The sequence below is a fragment of the Pseudonaja textilis genome, chromosome 2 (assembly GCF_049901715.1).
Source record: "Pseudonaja textilis isolate UNSWEBS1 chromosome 2, rPseTex1.2, whole genome shotgun sequence".
Lineage (NCBI taxonomy): Eukaryota > Metazoa > Chordata > Lepidosauria > Squamata > Elapidae > Pseudonaja > Pseudonaja textilis.
In genome coordinates this window covers 59059313-59078811 of record NC_141991.1, presented here as the reverse complement: position 1 = coordinate 59078811, position 19499 = coordinate 59059313, and the positions used below count along the sequence as shown (strand labels likewise).

Here is a 19499-nt window from a genome sequence, read left to right as displayed (position 1 = left end):
TGGTGCATTGGTTAAGGATCAGACTAGAAACCAGAGACCGTGAGTTCTAATCCTGTCTTAGGCATGAAGATATCCAAGTGACTTTGGGCCGGTCACTCTCAACCCCAGGAAGGAGTAAAGGGCAAACCTCTTCTGAAATACATTGCCAAGAAAACTACAGGTAGGCTGTGTTAATATCTTACAAAATTCATCTTTGCAAGTACAAGTAGGGAAATCTGGAAATGATGATGTGGTGGCAGCAATATAGGCACAGGAAAGTTAACACATCACTGTGCGTGATGGATTGTGTTTATGAAGGGGGAGATGGACTGCAGTGAAGGGGCAGTTTGTCAGAAAGAAGAGAGAATATTTCAAGGAGGCGAGCCACACAAGTTGATCGGGGAAAAAGTTAGGATAGCCACTCCCTAGAATCTAGTTAGGGTGAGAGTAGTATAGGTTTAATCTGGCAAGAGTCTGTCTATATGATGTGAGCAAATAAATAACTGAATGTTGGCTGTGTTGTTTTATCTCATTCTTGGGCTGGGTGTGAAAATGAGATATAATAGGGATCATTCACTTCATAAACACTGCTCCCCTCCCCAAATCTACAAGATTCAGAAATGCCTCTGAACTCACATGATTGCAACCTATCTCGGCTAGTCATTAAAGCTCCCCACTTTTTTGTGTAAGCCTGAAAAAAGATAATTATGGTTTAAAGAATCCACAGATTTAAGTTAACATGTCCCTTCAAACAGTGGCATTTTTTTTCAGATGAAGAAAGGTGAACGAATAACTGAGAAGTATTCAGCTCACACAAAATCCAACACACTTCTTAAGGATTATTTTCAGAACACAAAGCTCTCGGAATTAGACTCCCGATAATCCAATGAACTGAAAGTTTCATCCTGAAATCCATTCAGGTTTACTTATGTAAAGAAAGCCATCGACTAGCAGGGTGGACTCGCATGTACAGATGAGAACACATTTTACAGTGCTTGTTATTTCTGCACAAAAAGAGCTCTAAACACAGGGCCAGTTTAAACAAAATAGAGAAGGGAAATGAACTGCAATTGAACACTTCAGCTGGGTGCCAGGGATAGATGGATTAGAGGGAGACAATCCATTAATGAGAAATATCTCAAGCACCAGACAGGCCACCGGAGCAATGGATGCACAATCACAACTAACAGAAAGTCCATAGAAATAAAAGATCAAGAGAGTAGTGAAAGGACACAAGGTCAACTCTATGTCAATGTCAGTTGAAAAGTTGCCATGAAATACAAAACATGCTGAAGTTTGAGGCACAATATCTTGCAAAATATTCCCCTGAAAAATAACTATATAGCGATTTTTAACCAACTGTTAGAAATTTACTCATGGCCACATTAACCAGAAAGGGAATTATTCTCACATGAGAGCAGTGGCTTCCCAAAACCTAAGGACAAAGTCAGTGGCATATGACAAGGGCGACTTCTTTTCAAATAATTGCCTGCATAAGTATGAGTAGACTTTCCCTCAATCAGCAGTATCATACTGATCACTCTTCCGGGGATGGTAGAGTCTCTTTATATCTACCTCATTAAGTTCATCTATCTTCTATTTCTTTGCTAGCAGAACTTTACTCAAATTGTAGGGGATGTGAAGACTATCTTCTCCACCTTAGATTCAAGAACAATTATTCTCATTTAGCTGTCAGAATCAGATCCTGCTATGTCTGCTTGTGTTTTGATGTCACAGATGACATTCATACAGCAGGGGTTGTTAACAACTTCTTTAGTAAATTAAGACAGACTACACAAACCCTTGACCCTTGTCTTCTATAAGGCAACCAAGAAAGATCCAGTCAACTGGATGGCCAATCCTTCACTGAACATCCAGCCTTGGGAGGAGAGGGAACGCTAGTCTGAAACTTCTAATAAAATAATTTCCCGATCCTGTTAGATAATTTTCAATTAGCTATTCTTGAACAAGGTGGTTAATCATAGAATGGGACCTCAGGAGTTCCTGGATGAAACAGGTTTCTCAGACTCATTTTAGCTTGAGAACTGGGAATGAGAGCTGGAAAAATCTTTGGTTGCCTTGGTAAATAATCCACAGTGAAATCAAGACTATGTCCCTGTCATTCTGCTGGACCTCTCAGTGGCATGTAGCTCCACTTCTCTTTTTTATCTACTGATAGGGATGATGTGGGTTCTAAATTGGATTCTATTAACAGCAATAGGTGAGGTAAATGGTTAGATGCCTACAGGCATTGCTATACCCCAGTCCTATAACAATTGCTAACAATTACCTCTTTATTTTGGGGTACAATTCAAAGTGCTAAGAGTAATTTTGAAAGCATTACAGGCTTAGGGTCCAATACACCTCAGGGATTGCCTTCTTAATGGTAGGCCTCAAACTCTGGAACCTTCTTCTTAGGAGTCTAGACTGTCGCCCTATTGGATAATGTTTTGCAAATAGGCAAAGCATTGCTATTTTAGGAAGGCATTCAATATCATGTTCAGTTTTAGAAGACATGGTTATTCCTATTGGATGTCTTTGTACATTTTTGGAGCACTGCCAAAATTCAAATCTTGCACTTATTTCAAGTGTTTTAAGTTGTCCTGAGTGATGCGTATGCATTAAAGGACAGGAAAACATATACATCTAAAAATAAAATCAGTAACCATGCTGATTAATTTCTGCCTCCCTAATCTGGAATTCCTTCTTCATGCAGCCTATGTTTTTACATTTGTAAAATGTAAATTTTACACATCTAAAATGCAAAACCTACAAAAGGGGTTGATTGTGGCCAGTGGTGGAGGATGAGTGAGGAGTAAGCGTGAATGTATTATTAAAAGAGCTGCCTGAAAGTTCCCACATAGCCGATATTGCCCCTGAATAAAGAACATGCTACCCAAGCTTGCAGAATTGTGCCAATTTAAGCGGAAAGGCATTGTGAGTGAAACCCCTGCTCCAGACTTCTTTTGTCTCAGCTTCATCCCTGATTCAACCATGTCCATACCATGAATCAGTCTTGCATGACAGTTATCTTGCAACTGGTAAATAGCAATGTTTCCAGAAATGACTCCAGGATCCTAGACTTTCTTGTTTAACAGGGACACAAACTGTAGCTTGAGATGCCCAATAATCCATGCATGTTTTCATATTCTTATTGGTTTAATATGCAAAAAAGAGACGAAATGGGCGAAATAAAAAAACATATAGAGAAATAGGAAACAAAATAAATCACGGAATATATCAAACCAATATTTAAATTCATCTTTTCATCCTGATCACACAGACTAATATTGACCAATCTTTCCATTACATCAAGAGAGATCCAGTTCATAAACAGCAAGGAAACACATATCTATAATCTCTAAATTTCTTTAGCTATGTTTGGCTTAGCATTACACAACCGAAACTAAACATTTTTAAGTTGCTTCAGTTACTCAGAATGATTATGTATTTTACCCTACCGTACAGTGCAATTACTAGCTGGCTCAGTATCTTTGCTTCATATATTTCAATGAATATTTTGTTCCAAGTTAATAAAGTTCCCATTTAAGAGCTCAATAGTATTCTCATATAGGCTGCTAAAGAGTTTCTTAAATTTATTAAATGATGTTTTGTGTATTTATTCATTCATTTATTTAATTTCTACAGCTGTCCATCTCAGGCAATGACTCTGGGCTGCTTATAGTTCAAATATATTTACGAATATTTTTTCTTCTTCTTTTAAAGAGAGATTCTACAAATATTTGGGTTGCCTAGACTGCCTTTAGGGCATATCTACGTGGTCATACTATTGCTTATGCCTCAAAAAAAAAAAAAAAAAAAAGGAATAGTTGACAGTTAAGAAAATAGTGGAAAGAACAATCTGTACAATAATTGCACCAACATAATTAATACCAAGAACATCAAAATGAAATGAATGCTACGACGTAGACCTCAAAAACATGGCTACTTGGAATGTCAAATTCCTAGCCTCTTCAGACAAACAATTCCTAGCCCCTTCAGACCAAACAAATTTGCCAACTCTTTGGCACACTACACTCTTCCATGGACAACAGGATCAACCTATTTTCTAAAGGACCTGAGGATGGGACTAGGAATAATGGGTGAAAGATTATTAAAGAGAGATACAACCTAGTATTAATAATGGAGAAATGTCCTGACAGAACAATTAATCAGTGAAACATCTTGCCTTCAGAAGTTGTATATGCTCCAACACCGGAGGTTTTCAAGAAGAGCCTGGACAACCATTTGTCTGAAATGATTTAGAGTCTCCTACTCAAGCAGGAGGTTGGACTAGAAGACTTCCAAGGTCCCTTCCTGCCCTGTTATTCTATGTTCTATATTCTAGCTTCATGCTCCTGCTCAACTTACTGCGATTTTCAATATTACATGGCATCTTCTTTATTCTTATTCTGGACTGCCACCTGCTGGACCAAAACAAGACTAGCAGATTTGAAATTTCTAAGCAAGAAAAACTAGAGTGGTTTCATTAAACTGGAAATACCAGTAGAAGAACATAACCTATTTTAGAGATTAGTTGCAAAATAAGAGCCTGAGCATACATACTTCTGATTTTTCAGTGAAGCTGAATTTGATGGAGAAAGAGAAAAAAAGTACATCAGGGAGACACATACAACCAGGGGTGGGATTCAAATTTTTAACAACCGGTTCTGTGGGCGTGGCTTAAGTGGTGGGCGCGGCTTGGTGGTCATGTGACTGAGTGGACATGGCTTGGTGATCAAGCCATGATGTTATTGGCTAGGTGTGGCCAACTCAATATCACTCACTTCGAGGCAAGCATCTCCTCGCCTGGCCTCTCATGACTGTGGGGATGCTGCAATAGTTGTAAGTATGAAAAATGGTCATAAGTCACTTTTTTTCAGTGCCATTGTAACTTTGAATGGTCACTCCACACAAGCAAAGTACCATCAAAGGAGGGGAAAAAAACTCCAGAGAAGTTCCTGAGACAAGAAGTCTAGTCCTGCCAAGAATGTAATAAGGGTTAACAGAGAGGCAGTTTCTATAAGCAACACCAGAATGTTTCCTTCCTGCCTTCCTTACAGGATTAGGCCAGTAATTTCTTCTAACAACCAGTTCTCCAAACTGCTTAGAATGTTAACAACCGGTTCTAGTGAATAGGTGCGAACTGGTAGAATCCCACCCCTGCATACAACCCATCTGTGTGAATCACAGAAACTATGGAGAACTGGTTAATTTGAAATGACCACATTTATTTCAGCAAGCTACTGAAAAAACATTTATGCAAAACTATTAGTACCCCATTTCCTTCCATTGCAGAAGATCCCACCTTCTTCATGGCAGAACAGCAGCAAAAGCTAAGGGAAAGTGACGGAGAAGACTACCAAGGCCAGCAAAGATATGATTTCCAAACCAAGCTGGCACAAAAAAAGCATAAGGGTGCTTCAAAGGCCAGTCAGCATCACTCAGGGCAAAGTCATACTGAAAGCCACCCTGGGTCACCTCCCCATGCCATCTGCTTTTCTTCTTTTTAACAGCGGAAAACGCAACCTAGTTTGCCAAGGGTGCTTGCAGAACATACAAAAATACAACAAGGTTAGAAAATGGTAAAGAAGAATTTTAAAACCATCTGGAGGTGACAAAAGCCTCTCTGTCCTTTTGGGCTCTCAAGCATTACCTGAAATTAGTACCAGGAGAAGGTCATCTGCTGTGAGACTCTTGGCTAATTCCAATATGGCCCTGGCTGCCTCCAAAGCTTCTTGATCAGGAAGGTTGTCCCTTGCTCCTTCCAGGACTTGGATTCGGCTGTGCGGCTTCAGCAACATTTCCCTGCAACATTTCCCCCGCAAAAGAGTCACTTATTAGCTGAGCTTTATACTGCTGAAACCCGTGATATTTAAAACTTTTTAAACAGATGGCCAGCCAGGATAATTAAGGTGATAATGAAAGGAAAACAAAAGAATATTGATCACCTAAAATTCTAAGGAGCAACTCAAAACATCACATTGTCTTCTGTTTTTCCCGCGGGTTAAATAAAAATAGGAAGTATCTCCATAAATCTATTCAAGTAGCTAGGTATTTGAAGTAGGAAAGCATGTCACAACTGAGATTTAAGTTAACCAAATCATGAAGGACTCAAGACAAGATTCTTGGAGCTAGCTTCCATGCCAGATTTTTATCTCCATAAAATATGGCCTTCTTCCTTACCTCATTCCTGCATGTCGCAGAGTTTCTTGGATGCCTCGAGGAACACTGATTATTCCCTGAGTGAGGTAGCCTCCGAGGATGTCCTCAGCCACTGCTGCCATGCCCAGAACAGCCTTTCCAAAGCCAACCAGGTATAGATTTCTCTTCAGTTCAAAAGGACGGCCATGTAGCAAAAGTCTGGGGCATCCACCTGGTTCTAGCACCAAGGCCCTTTTCAGTATCGGCCCCGGCAGGACTGTATCCACAGCACTGCGGAAAAAATGTAGCCCATGGTCCTTGAGAGTCATTTTGAGAGAAGATATCTCACTGGTGAAACTAAAACTGGGCCGCCAACAGGTTTTGCCAGTGATTGGCAAGCTTTTGAAGACAGAAACCATGCCCCGAATCCACCAGGAATAAGTGATGATTAATATCCTGAAAAAAAATGGGTAAGTTAGTGATGAAGGATATCTGGCAAGTTGCTTTTCACTCCCAGAATATATGCTTTTTTAGAAGCTTTGCTTGCCACGAGCTTTCTCATTTTCCTCACCTTCCTGTGCTTTTGTTCTCCTGGAAAGGTCCAGAGGTCTTTTTCTACACCCAATTTGATAGATCAAATGGGAAAGTTAATGATTTGCCAGCAAGAATTTCTTAAAAACAATCTATCTGGCATTTAGGGAATGGAAAAAACTAGAGTGAGTTAAGCAATATAACCTTGAAAAAGAAACATATACCACATATTGTCTTCTCCTCCCTCCCCCAAAATGGAGAATACAAACTAAATTACTGATTACAAAACAATCAAACTTCCAACATGGATATTTTGTGAAGCTAGGGCAACAAAATAAGAAGCTTCAAATAATTATCAGGGGAGGCAGGGAGGGAGGGAAAGGGAGAGGGAGAGGGAGAGAAAACTCCTGCCTAGAAACCAGGAGACCGAGAGTTCTAGTCCTGTCTTGTCCATGAAAGCCAGCTGGGTAACTTTGGGCAGTCACTTTCACTCAGCCTAACTCACCTCACAGGGGTGTATTGTGTGTGAGTTATTTATTTTTAAAAGGGAAGGTGAACTATTCATAAATAAGAGAATGAATTTATTTTCTCCATCCATGAATTACCTCACTAGTAAGAATTTTCTACGGAGTCATGCAACAGTGTCAATAAGAGCATCAGATAGTGAGAAAGGTCTTAACCCAAGAGTGAGAGATATTGATGGTGGTGAAACAATGAATATATGAATTTTTCCTTGCATACTATACATGAAAGAAAAATCTCTTAAGAATCAACCTAATGATCAAGAAAGAAATTCAGCCTCATGATTCATTATCTGATCACTGACTCTCAGAAGTAGTGTTTGGGGAAGGCCCCAACACACCGATCCCAACTGGTCTCTGGGAGAATTCTGCCTCCAGCTCATCAATTCTGCCATTCTGTTGACATCTTAGAATATTGGAGATTTACTTTGCATTCAAGTCTTGTAGCATATGGAATCCAAATTTCTAAACTGTCCTTCAAATGAGTTTTGAGTTTAAGACATCCTAAATTCTGTGGTGTTTGGATCCATCTCATTGGCTCAGTTAATGTATGTTCAAAGATGCCAACAAATGGCAAAACTGAGCTCTGACATATTCTTTAACATCTGTTCTTTCACTTCAGTTGGTAGCAAGTTACTCTGAGAAGACATTGTGTTTCTGTTATTTGTGAAATGTAAGCTTGTGATGAGTACTCATCAATGCATACGGAGACTCTGAAAAGAGTGCACAGAAGAGCAACTAAGATGATAAGGCTAAAACATATGAAGAACAGTTGCAAGAACTCTGTCTAGTCTAGTAAAATGAAGGGCTAGGGGAGATATGATAACAGTGTTCCAGTATTTGAGGGGCTACCACAAAGATGAGGGGGGCAAACTATTTTCCAAAGCATCAGAAGGCAAGGCATAAGCCAATGGATGGAAACTAATCAAGGAGAGAAGCAAGCTAGAACCAACTAGAAATTTTCTAACAGTGAGAACAGTGAACCAGTAGAATGACTTGCCTTCAGAAGTTGAGTGCTCTATCACAACAGGCTTTCAAGAAGAAATTGGACATCCATTTGTCTAAAACAGTATAGACTTTCCTGTTTGAGCACAGGGTTGGACTAGTTGACTTCCAAGGTCCTTTCCAACTGTTACTCTATTAATTGATTATTCTATTATTCTATTCTCACATTAAGCAATGTGCTGTGATTAATTTTTTTACTGCCAGAGGAGACCCTTCAATTGAAATTTTATAGACTTCTGATCTTTGGATTAGATTTCTTGCTTTATATAACAATTTTATTAAAGATTATGTTAATCAGAATTCTGATAACTGATTTGTGAATTGGTTTGATGATGTAGATTTGTGTTGAAATGACAGAAATAAAAGGATGACCTCAGCAGGCTTCCAGGTTCATTAAGACCTTGTGAAAGCACCATGCAAACCTTGTGAAAGAAACCACAGAGCTTGAGGATGAGTGAGCCAGGATGTGTGATACAAAAATTTATGCCACCAGATAAAGACTGAATGCACCAATTATCACATTAAACAAGAGGAAAACCTTATACGCACCAATTCCACCCGCGCTTATTACAATTTTGTAAATAACAAACTAAAAAACTCAAGGTCCATCCCACCCCTGATAGGACCTAATGGTAAAGACTGCAATGATGACACCATTAAAGCCAACCTCTTTAACACATTCTTTGGCTCAGTATTTGTAAACAGCAATGGATCATGCCCAGTATTTCCTAGCCGAACCACAGAAAACTACAATGATCTAATGCATATCGATTTTACAGAAGACAATGTTGAAAAAGCACTACGCAATCTAAAACCATCTCTATCTATTGGACTGGACAGAATATGTGCCTACTTCTTAAAAAAGCTATCCACTGCCATAGCAGAACCTCTAAGCATAAATCTTTGAAAAATCTTTCAGGACCAGCTCCTTGCCTAACCTATGGTCACAAGCCACGGTCATCCCCATCTTCAAAAAGGGAGACCCCAGCCTAGTTGAAAATTACAGACCAATCTCCTTATGCTGCATCACCTGTAAAGTCATTGAATCAATTATTAACCAATCCATCATCCCCCACTTAGAGACAAACAACCTACTCTCTAATAAACAATTTGGTTTCAGAAAAAAACTATCCTATAATCTGCAACTCTTACATATGGACTACACAACTCGATCAGGGCAAAACAATAGACGCAATCTACATAGACTTCTGTAAAGCCTTTGATTCAGTGGTACATGACAAACTACTCCTAAAAATAAAATCTTATGGTATCTCTGGACACTTGCATAACTGGATAGAAGCATTCCTGTCAAACAGACAACAAATGGTCAAAATTGGGAGTGTCCTGTCAAATTCTGTATCTGTCAATAGTAGTGTCCCCCAAGGCAGTGTTCTAAGAGCAACTCTCTTCATACTCCACATAAATGACCTCTGTGATCACATTAAGAGCAACTGTGTTCTCTTTTCTGATGATGTAAAGCTGTTCAATACCACAGACAATACTGCTACCCTTCAAAAAGATCTTGACTATGTATCAGAATGGTCAAATGGCAACTTCAAATCTCAACAAACAAATGCTCTGTCCAACATATTGGCAAAAAAAATCAGAAAATAAAATACAAGCTGAATAGTCAAGATCTTGTTGATGATCCAAGCTCTGTAAAGGACCTTGGAATATTCATCTCTAATGATCTAAGTGCTAGAGCCCACTGTAACTACATAGCCAAAAAGGCATTAAGAGTTGTTAACCTAATCCTACATAGCTTTTTCTCTGGTAATATCACACTACTAACTAGAGCATACAAAACATTTGCTAGACTAATACTTGAATACAGCTCATCAGTCTGGAACCCACATTACGTATCTGATATTAGCACAGTTGACAAAGTCCAGAAATATTTCACAAGAAGAGTTCTCCACTCCTCTACTCGTAGAATACCTCATTACCACCAGACTTGAAATTCTAGACCTAGAAAACCTTGACTTATGCCGTCTTCGGTCTGATCTAAATATAGTATATAAAATCATACACTGGAATATCCTACCTGTCAATGAATACTTCAGCTTCAACCATAACAACACAAGAGCACACAATAGATACAAACTCAAGGTTAACCGCACCAAACTTGATTGCAGGAAATACAACTTCAGCAACAGAGTGGTCAATGTCTGGAATACTCTACCTGACTCTGTGGTTTCTTCCCCAAACCCCAAAAACTTAAACCTTAGACTGTCTACTATTGACCTCACCCCTTTCCTAAGAGGTCTGTAGTGGGCGTGCATAAATGCACCAACGTGCCTACTGTCCCTGTCCTCCTGTTTATTTTTCTTATATGTACCCATTTCATGTATTCATAACTATGTATATACTTATACCTATTATCTTGTAAGCGATTGACAAATCAAAATAAATAAAAAAAATAAAAAAATAAACTTCTTGCCTCATCTACTCTGTGATGTTTCCTGCTTATGTAACCAAATAAAAATAAGAAATCTATATATACTTATATTTGAGATTCATTAAGCATTATGGGGGGGGACCCACCTTTGTCCAGGCCTGAAAAAAACATGTGATAGAAAGAGAATTTGGATTCTGCCTCTTTGTTCATGCCAAGCCACACCTGATTCCCTGCATAACAATTACAATTAAAAAGACAAAAACTAATGTAAACTAAAAAAAGAAAACAATAAAGTACAGAAAAAAGAAAAAAGAGTAACAATATAATAAAGAAAATGAAAATATATAAAACAATGACTTCTCCATAAGTATAAACAATTTTCATAACTTCTCTTAAAATACAACAAATGATATATTTTCCCCATATCTCATCTCTTTTCTATAAACAAAAACTTGGCATTCAATTCTGGTCAGCAGGTTACCAGAGATAACTATCTATTTTAACCTTGATCAAAGAAACCAAGTTTATATTCCTCTATTTTTGTTTTAACTATTTTTAATCTCTTCAAATACTGTCCTAAAACTTGTTTCCTTTTTTTCATTGTCCTGTCTTACAAAATCTTTTAAACTTTAAGAAATTGATTTTCTAAATCCAATATAGGAAAGTTATCCAGGCCATTCTTTTGATTTATTTGTATATCCCTTTTAATTATTAAGACACCAGCTGGTTTCATTTGTATATCCAGTATAGCATCTTTTTCCATATCACTCTATTGCAAAGGTTAGTAATAGCTGAAAAGTAAATAAGAAGCCATTTCTGAAAGTGATTAAGAAATGACTCTCAGCAACCTTATGTTTATATAGGCTGTATTACAGCAGTGAGCTTGATTGAAATCCTTTGAACCCAGCCGTTCAACTCATAAACTGAGCACCAAAATCAACATTCCTGCAGTCTTCTCACAAAGAGCAGCTTCCCAGAGTATAGGCAAGCAAATCTCATAATTTCTCCTTTTTCTAGAGAGACTTCACTGGCCAGAATTCACATCTCTGTTCAATACTGTTCCTGGTCCTTTGGGGATGTCTAATTTGCCATAAATCTTCATCAGAAGTCCCATTTTAGGACTAGATTTTATATACTGTGGATAATCTGCATTCGAGTTTGTTCAGTTTGATTTAGCAAGTTGTATGAAACAAGCCATTTTAGTCTGCAGAGCATGTGAACCTTGCCAAATGTTAGATTTAAATAAGGATCATCTACCAATTTCATGAAGCAGATATACAGTATTTCTCTTTCTGCTTCAAGAGTGGACATTTTTAGATAACCTATTATTGAACAATTGATGTGTAAAAGATATGGTAAATTGCTCTTATGAAGAAGAAAATACTGATGACAGTGACTTCTCAGGTGGATGAATAAAATTTTTATTAGATCTGGAAAAATCTGATGCTAAAAATAATATTTTTTTCTTTTAAATTTATTGATATAAGTATGGTGAAATTTTGAGATACATTGTTCCGTGCTGTTTTCTTGCATTGTTTCCTGACTTACAAAGTACAGGTAGTCCTCACCGTACGATCACAATTGAGCCCAGCATTTCTGTTGTTAAGTGACACATTGAGTTCACAACCTTCCCTTCCACAGTTGTTAAGTGAATCACTGCAGTTGATAAGTTAGTAACCAGATTGTTAAGTGAATCTGACTTCCCCGTTGACTTTGCTTGCCAGAAGGTTGCAAAAGATGATCACATGACCTTAGGAGGCAGCAATGGTCGTAAGTATGAGTCAGTTGCCAAGCATCTAAATTTTGTTCACATGACCATTGGGCCATTACAAAGGCTGTAAGTGTGAAAAATGGTCATAAGTCACTTTTTTCAGTTGTAACTTTGGTCACTAAATGAACTGTTGTAAGTAGAGAACTACCTGTATTAAGGACAAAAAATGAAATAAAATCCTAAAATTATTTAATTTCTACATAATGTCTTCTCGTAAATGTGGCTAATCTGGGGTAATAAATCTCTTTTTCTACTCTTTTCTGCTACGGCATTACTGATCAAGTGCTAGAGATAGTACAATAATCAAATGGCATCCGGCTATATATCTACTAAAGAAAATAAATCTTCCACTGCACTTCAAAGTTTTCTCTGTGTTCTTGAGTTGTTTTGTCTACGTTAATCTGCCGCATTTTGGCCAAGAGCCTGATGCTTTCATTCCCACTGGCATGCAAGGTCACAAGCATATCAGGGATGGCCCTCACATCTCACAGCCACAACAGCCTCCCTGCCGTCTTTCACTTCTGAACAACAGAAGAGACTACAAGGGGAATAATTTATTCTCTGCACTGAAATTAGGACTGTGACGCAAGAGTTATGGCTAGCCAGATCAAAATGAAATTTCTTCTCCTTCTTTTTTCACTTGATCGTAGCAGCTGCTCAGAAAGTGAAGAAGCCATCATTAATCTTGGCAGATCAGCTGAGAATTGCATCTTCTATGGCAGCACTGCTCTGGGACTGTGAAGAGCTTAGATTAATCTCTTTTAAATGAAAACTTCATAAGCTGTCATTAATGAACACTGGTCCTAATCTACATATTAATTTGAATAAATAATCCCAACATGCTCCTCGCGACTGCTGCTTAGTTTCAATACATAGAAATGGAAGTAACTTTTACTTTCTTATTAATTCCACAGAATGGTATACAGAAAGCATTCTAAAATAAATAACTGAATCAGAGAATAAACAATAACATATACTATACTTGAAATAGATATAAGATTAAAAGTAGAAATAAAAAAATTGAATTAATCAAGGTCAGAGATGTCAAACTGGCGGCCCATGGGCAGGATGCATCACATACAGGCCACACCCACTCCAGCTCCACAAAGGCAAAAAACGTTGTGATACATCACAATATGTAACATGATGCAATCGAGTTTGACACCCGCGATCAAGGTGGTGTACAAAATCACTGAAATCAGGCAGTTGTGGGTATTATCAAATAGCAATGGGAAGAGCCAAAGGTAAATCTTTGACAACACACTCTAGCAATTTAGGAAATGTTATATTCTTTTAGACATTTTATATCCCTTTGGACAGTCATGTGTGACTTTGCATTTAGAAAACAAAAAACTGAGCACCTATTGTTATGTATATCCCTCATCAGTTGCTCCCTAATATATTTTTACAACAACCCACTGTGGCCTTGTATGCCCCTCAACTCAGGCTCTGAAGCTGGACTTCTTCATTGCTCTTCCCATCACATTCTGCTACACAGGTGGACAGTCATCTTGAGCCAAGTGACCCCTCCTGCTGCAAATCCTGGATCTGACCCTGAGCCCCATCTATGTCCTAAAACTGGAGGCGATCATATAGGTCAGAACAGCCAATCTCAAAGCTCCTGTTCCCACAAGTCCACAATTTCTCCCCAGTTTAGAGGGAGGCACTCGATGGGAGAGCAAGTAACTGGATAATAGTTAGTCCTGATGTTACCTAGTTTGGGTAGGGAAACATCTGTAAGAAAACAAGACCCCTCATAGTTTGTCCTGTTGGAAATCATCACCTTCCGGCATACAACTTCATTACAGGCAGTTCCCGATACTCATCAGGCGGTCGAGAGAAAAAATGGAAAGGAAGAGGGGAAAGCCTGGGAACTACTACTTTGAAATGATGCTTCCTGAAGAAGCAGCAACCCTTCCCTCTATGGAGAGGAATTGCTCTGGCTTTGGGAGGGTAAGGGTATACACATAGGTAGTGCAATTGTGTGCATAAACTGTAGGTTTACAAATAGAGAAGGGGATATCCATGCAAGTGCATAGAAGACTTCATGTCAACAGCGGAGCTCTCCCCTTCATCTTCTGTTGGCCTATAGCCCTGAACTAGTGAACCTCAAGCTAATGAAGGCACCCAAATATTCCTCATTGTCCTTGCATTAACTCAGACATCAACTGTTTCCATTTTGGGGCAAACCATGATTAAGCACACAGATTCCTCAGCTCCCATTGACAATTTGTTTATTAATAATCTGAATCTAAAGAAATACAGTTCCACTAAACAGCATTTAATTGTGTTGGGTTTTTTTCCTTATTAACAAAATAATATTATACATTCCTAAAAATCACTGTAGTTCCCAAGTTAGCTATTCTAATATAAGTCAAAAACTGAGGTGCATTGTGCGGACTTCTGACTACCTTTTTTTGCTCAGGGATTCTAAACTTCAAATCTTAATTTGGCTTCACTGATAAATAATTTAGGACAAATGCATAGAGGTGTGTGACCTAACACAACTGAAACCTGATTAATTTGTTATTGGAATTTGTGACAACCCATTATTCCAGTGTTTACAACTAAGATCAAGATCACGACAATTTTAGAATTTACCAGTTCGATTTTTTTTTTCAGTCTACATGAATTGCTTAGTGGTTACATGTTTTCAAACATTGTGATGTAATCCTCTCAGAAAAAGAGCATATGCCGGCATATTTGGATTAATGAACAGGAATCCATAAAGTATCATTAGAACAATATCTCAACATGGAATGGAATGGAATATATCTCTGGAAGTCACCCATTTTGAAAAGGCTGGATTAAATATTCAAAGAGAAAACTGTCAAATACAATACAGTTAGCAACTAATTTTCTTGGACTCCTGTGACACAGACCAATCGGAGATCAGCTTGCCAGATTGAAAAAAAAACCACAAGAGCCCAGTCAGCCTAGTTCAGTCGCTTGTGAGTTGCCAAAAGGTATACCAGAAAGCAGCTCACTCTCTCTGAAGATGCCAGCCTGAAAACGCCAGATGCTGGCAAACTGAGCTACAGCAATTCAGCTCAGAAGTTCATTGATGCCAGCCATTGAAGTTTACATCAATATATTAAACAAAATTACTCTTCAGGAACTGTTATTCTGTTAACTTACCATTACTCTAAAAAAATCCTTACAATGTCCCAGCTGTCAGGATAAGGTATGGGGTGCCACAGGTCATAAAAAGGAGATTTTGCAAATGACACATAAGAGAAAAACGAATTTAAGTTAAAAAAAAATGGAAGCACCGAGACCTTTCCTGGGTTTGTTCACTTGTCTGCAACCTTTCCAACATACCAGTTAATGTGGTGAAGAGAGGTAATGTTTTCCTAGTTGCACAATTTTCCCATCCATTTTGGAGCTTCTTAATAAAGACAGGTTAAGGGAAAAGAGCTTAGAGGGAGAGAAACACCACAAAGAACTGGAATGGTGCAGGGAAAAAAAAACATTTTTTCTATCAATTTAGAATTTAGAGCCAGCCTTTAGGGAGACGGGCAATGTAGAAATTAAACAAATAAATTTATGCCAACATTATTCTGGTTCCCAAAATGCCCTCCCACTCCCTGAAAACTCATGGCAGTTTCCTATTATTTTGTAAAATATAATTGTCATATAAACCTTAGAAAAAGCATGATTTAAGTCATGCTTGACTCTTGCTGGCTACAAGAACAAATCTGTGGCAGCAATAACAGAAGTGATTTGCCACTTGCCTGGGATTTCTTTTCTACTTCTCAGTCTACTAGCCTACAGCCCTAGTATTCTCAAGAGGTCTGCCATCTAAGTAGTAATTCAGGCCAAATATTTTCTTTTCTGAGATCAAGCAAGACTGACAAAGTGCTGCCGACTGCTGTAGGCACCAAATAAGCACATATAAAAAAATACCACCACCTCTGCACAAAGACAGAGAAAAGAAAAAGAAAAGGCTTCACCACACTGCAGGTCTTGGCCCATTCAAAAGTGTTGTCAGTCACTAAACATTTTTACTCTCTCCCTCCTTGTTATACACAAGCCTTTCCAAGTCTGATCTACTTCTAGTAATGAGGCCTTTAACGCCAAAATTTCATTATCAGCATCCCTATTATGGAGAGTTATGGCAGATAAACGAAGGCAGGCAAGACAGTGGAAAGAAGAGGGCAATACGCCAGTCGAAAATACAACACTGGGACTTATTCTAGCTTAGAAGCCTTTCAGATAGTAAAAAAAAGAAATATGTGAAGGTTAAATTATCACAAATTACAAGTAGTCCTTGACTTACAACCGTTTATTTGGTGACCATTCAAGGTTACAATGGCACTGAAAAAGGTGACTTATGACTGTTTTTTATACTTATGATCGTTGTAGTGTCCTTATGATCACATGATAAAAATTTGGATGCTTGGCAACTGGCTCATATTTATGATGGCTGCAGTATCCCAGGGTGTGTGATCACCTTTTGCGAACTTCTGACAAGCAGAGACAATGGGGAAGCCAGATTCACTTTATAACCATGTTGCTAACTTAACTGTAAATTCACTTAGCAACTGAGACCAGAAAGGTAGTAAAATGGGAAAAACTCACTTAATAACTATCTTGCTTAGCAACAGAAATCTGGGGCTTAATTGTGGCCGTTAAGTCAAGGACTACCTGTATTAGCTACCTCTAAAAGAAAACTTTTAGATTGCCACTGAATGGCATTGTTGACGGGTGGTGGGGTCACAGTCAAAAAAGGCTACTGCAATTATATTCCGCTTTCCAGAAATACAGTATTTGCTTAATTACTGTGAAAGCTAGTACCCACTGTTCTTACAGCTGTAGCAACTGGACTTGTGAGTGGAAGATAAACGTTTTATTACTTGGAAAGAGAACAATTAATTTATGGAACATGCCAGATTGAGACTAGATCTAGAAATGGTCCCAAACTACAAATTAGGTCCTCCAAAAGACAAGTGACACATCAGAGCAGACGGAATGACCAGATAATTTATCAACAGCAAATGAAAAAACGTATTTGAACTTATCTCAGTGCATAACAATGAATGTTTTACTATTTCTTACAAAGTACACTTCAGAACTGGAAAGGCATAGCCCGGTGTAGTGAAAACTAGGAGTAGTCTCAACCCTCTCCTTTAGGAGATAGGTAATATAATTTGAAGTATTTTAATTTAGGAAAAAACCATGAACATGAGGAATTCCACGACAATGTGTAACATGATGCATGCCCAAGAGTCATTTGACTATTATGGGGTATGTTTCGTAAATAAATAAGATATAATCAGATGCTACATTTCCTCTTCTAATACTAGAATCTGTGGATCATCCAAGGAAGCTTAGAAAGCAGAACCACAGAACTTTTGATAACTCAAGATTTTCACTGCCTATGAAAGATGGGTCTCAGGAGAGTCAACTGAGGCATTCCCATTCTTCTTACTCTAGACCAGCAGCTCCCAACCTTTTGGGCACCAGGGACTGGTTCCATGGAGAGAGGTTTTTCCACTGACAGGAGAGGACATGATTTTGTGTGCTGCCTGCAACCCTCGGATGGGGTTTTGCTTGTTTGCACAGACCAGTTTCTGGCATGCTGCAGGCAAGTGCCAGTCCAAGGACTGGGATTGGAGACCCCTGCTCTAGACGGTAAGAGCTACTGTTTATTTGACACTTAGAAAATTGTTCTAGACTTCGCTTAACTGTGATTGATATTTACTAATTACTATTACATGACCTTCCATTCACTAACCAGAGTGGTTAACACTGGGGATTTAAGTTTTTGTTTTCAGGCAACTTTTTTGCATGATAAACAAAACTTCTAGTTGTTAATGTTTTTAACAACTGCATCATGATTTTATATAACTATTTTATAGTTATTTTACTAGACTGTTGTACACTGCCAGAGTAATTTTCCATGAGATGGGCAGTCATAAATATTTGACAAATTGATTTTCTGGTACTGCCCAATCCTACACAGAAGGCTAGCATCAATGTTCAATGTACAAAAGCAGTCAAACTCTTCTCTCCATATAGTACTTTGAAAGGCATGCCTTTTCTTCTTCTAGTTCTTCTCAAATTTCTTGATGAGGATAAAAGAGGAGTGGAAAAGTTGACTTGAAACTCAACCTTAAAAAAACTAAACTTCCCACCAAATAGAAGGGGAAGAAATGGAAACAGTGACAGGTTTTATTTTCTTGGCCTCCAAGATCTCTGCAGATGGCGACTGCAGCCATGAAATTAAAACACACTTGCTCTTTGGGAGGAAATCTACGGCAAACCTAGACAGCACAGTAAAAAGCAGAAATATCACCTCGCCAATAAATGTCCAGAGTCAAAACGATGGTCTTCCTAGATGTAATGTATGGCTTTTAGAGTTGGACTATAAGGAAAGCTGAGAGCCAAAAGAACTGATGCTTTCGAATTCTGGTGCTTGGACTTCAAGGAGGTCAAATCAGTCAATCCTAAAGGAAACCAACCCTGACTGTCCTTTGGAAGGACAGATACGGTAAGTTGAGGCTCAAATGCTTCAGCCAACAAATGAGAAGAGAGGACTCATTTGGAAAAAGACCCTGATGTTGGGCAAGATTGAAGGCAAAAGGAAAAGAGGACACCAGAAGATGAAGTGGCCAGAAAGTGTCATCGACTCAACATGAATTTGGGAAAACCCTGAATTTGGAAAGAATTGGGGAACCCTGAAAACATGAATTTGGGAAGACAGTGGAGGACCGGGGGGTGGGGGGCTGGTGTGCTGTGGTCCAATGGAGTAGCGACTGAACAAGATGTGTGGACTTCAATACCCGGAGTCCCCCAGCCAGTTTTTGAAATCCAAGCACTTTCAATTGCCAAATTTGAGAGACATGGCACCGCATAGCAGGCCCTACAGAGACCCGAATCTCTCCAAAAGGAGAAGAGCGGGACAAGGTTTCCAACCTTAGGTAGGGATGGGCTGCAATCACAACAGCCCCGCCTAGCAGCATTAGGGCATCATCAGGGCCGTTGCGCGCGCTTTCAGCTTCTCCCTCTCCCCCTCCCGCCCCCACCCGCGCTAAAACACCCCTCTCTGGCCTCGGGCCTTACTCGCGTATCCCAGCATGCACCAGACCGGTAGCCTCTCCGTTGCTGCTCCTTTTCGTCGCTTCTATTTCCTCCGGTGGCCCACAAT

At 38.9% G+C, this 19499-nt stretch overlaps 1 protein-coding gene across 3 annotated transcripts in view; it reads right to left on the bottom strand.

Annotated features, from left to right (window-relative positions):
* GLYCTK (glycerate kinase) overlaps window positions 1-19486 on the bottom strand; it is a 27940-nt gene extending 8454 nt beyond the window's left edge. For 2 of the 3 annotated variants that reach the window (XM_087924014.1, XM_026725085.2), the window contains exons 1-3: window positions 19415-19486; window positions 6166-6579; window positions 5636-5787 (exon numbers count right to left, since the gene is read on the bottom strand). In XM_087924014.1, the coding sequence (XP_087780140.1) occupies window positions 5636-5787; window positions 6166-6542 (529 nt within the window). In that variant the 5' untranslated portion in view covers window positions 6543-6579; window positions 19415-19486. Of the gene's footprint in view, window positions 1-5635; window positions 5788-6165; window positions 6580-6694; window positions 6811-19414 lie in introns of all 3 variants that reach the window. The other variant, XM_087924013.1, reaches the window with a different exon arrangement.
* Window positions 19487-19499: the final 13 nt, after the last annotated feature.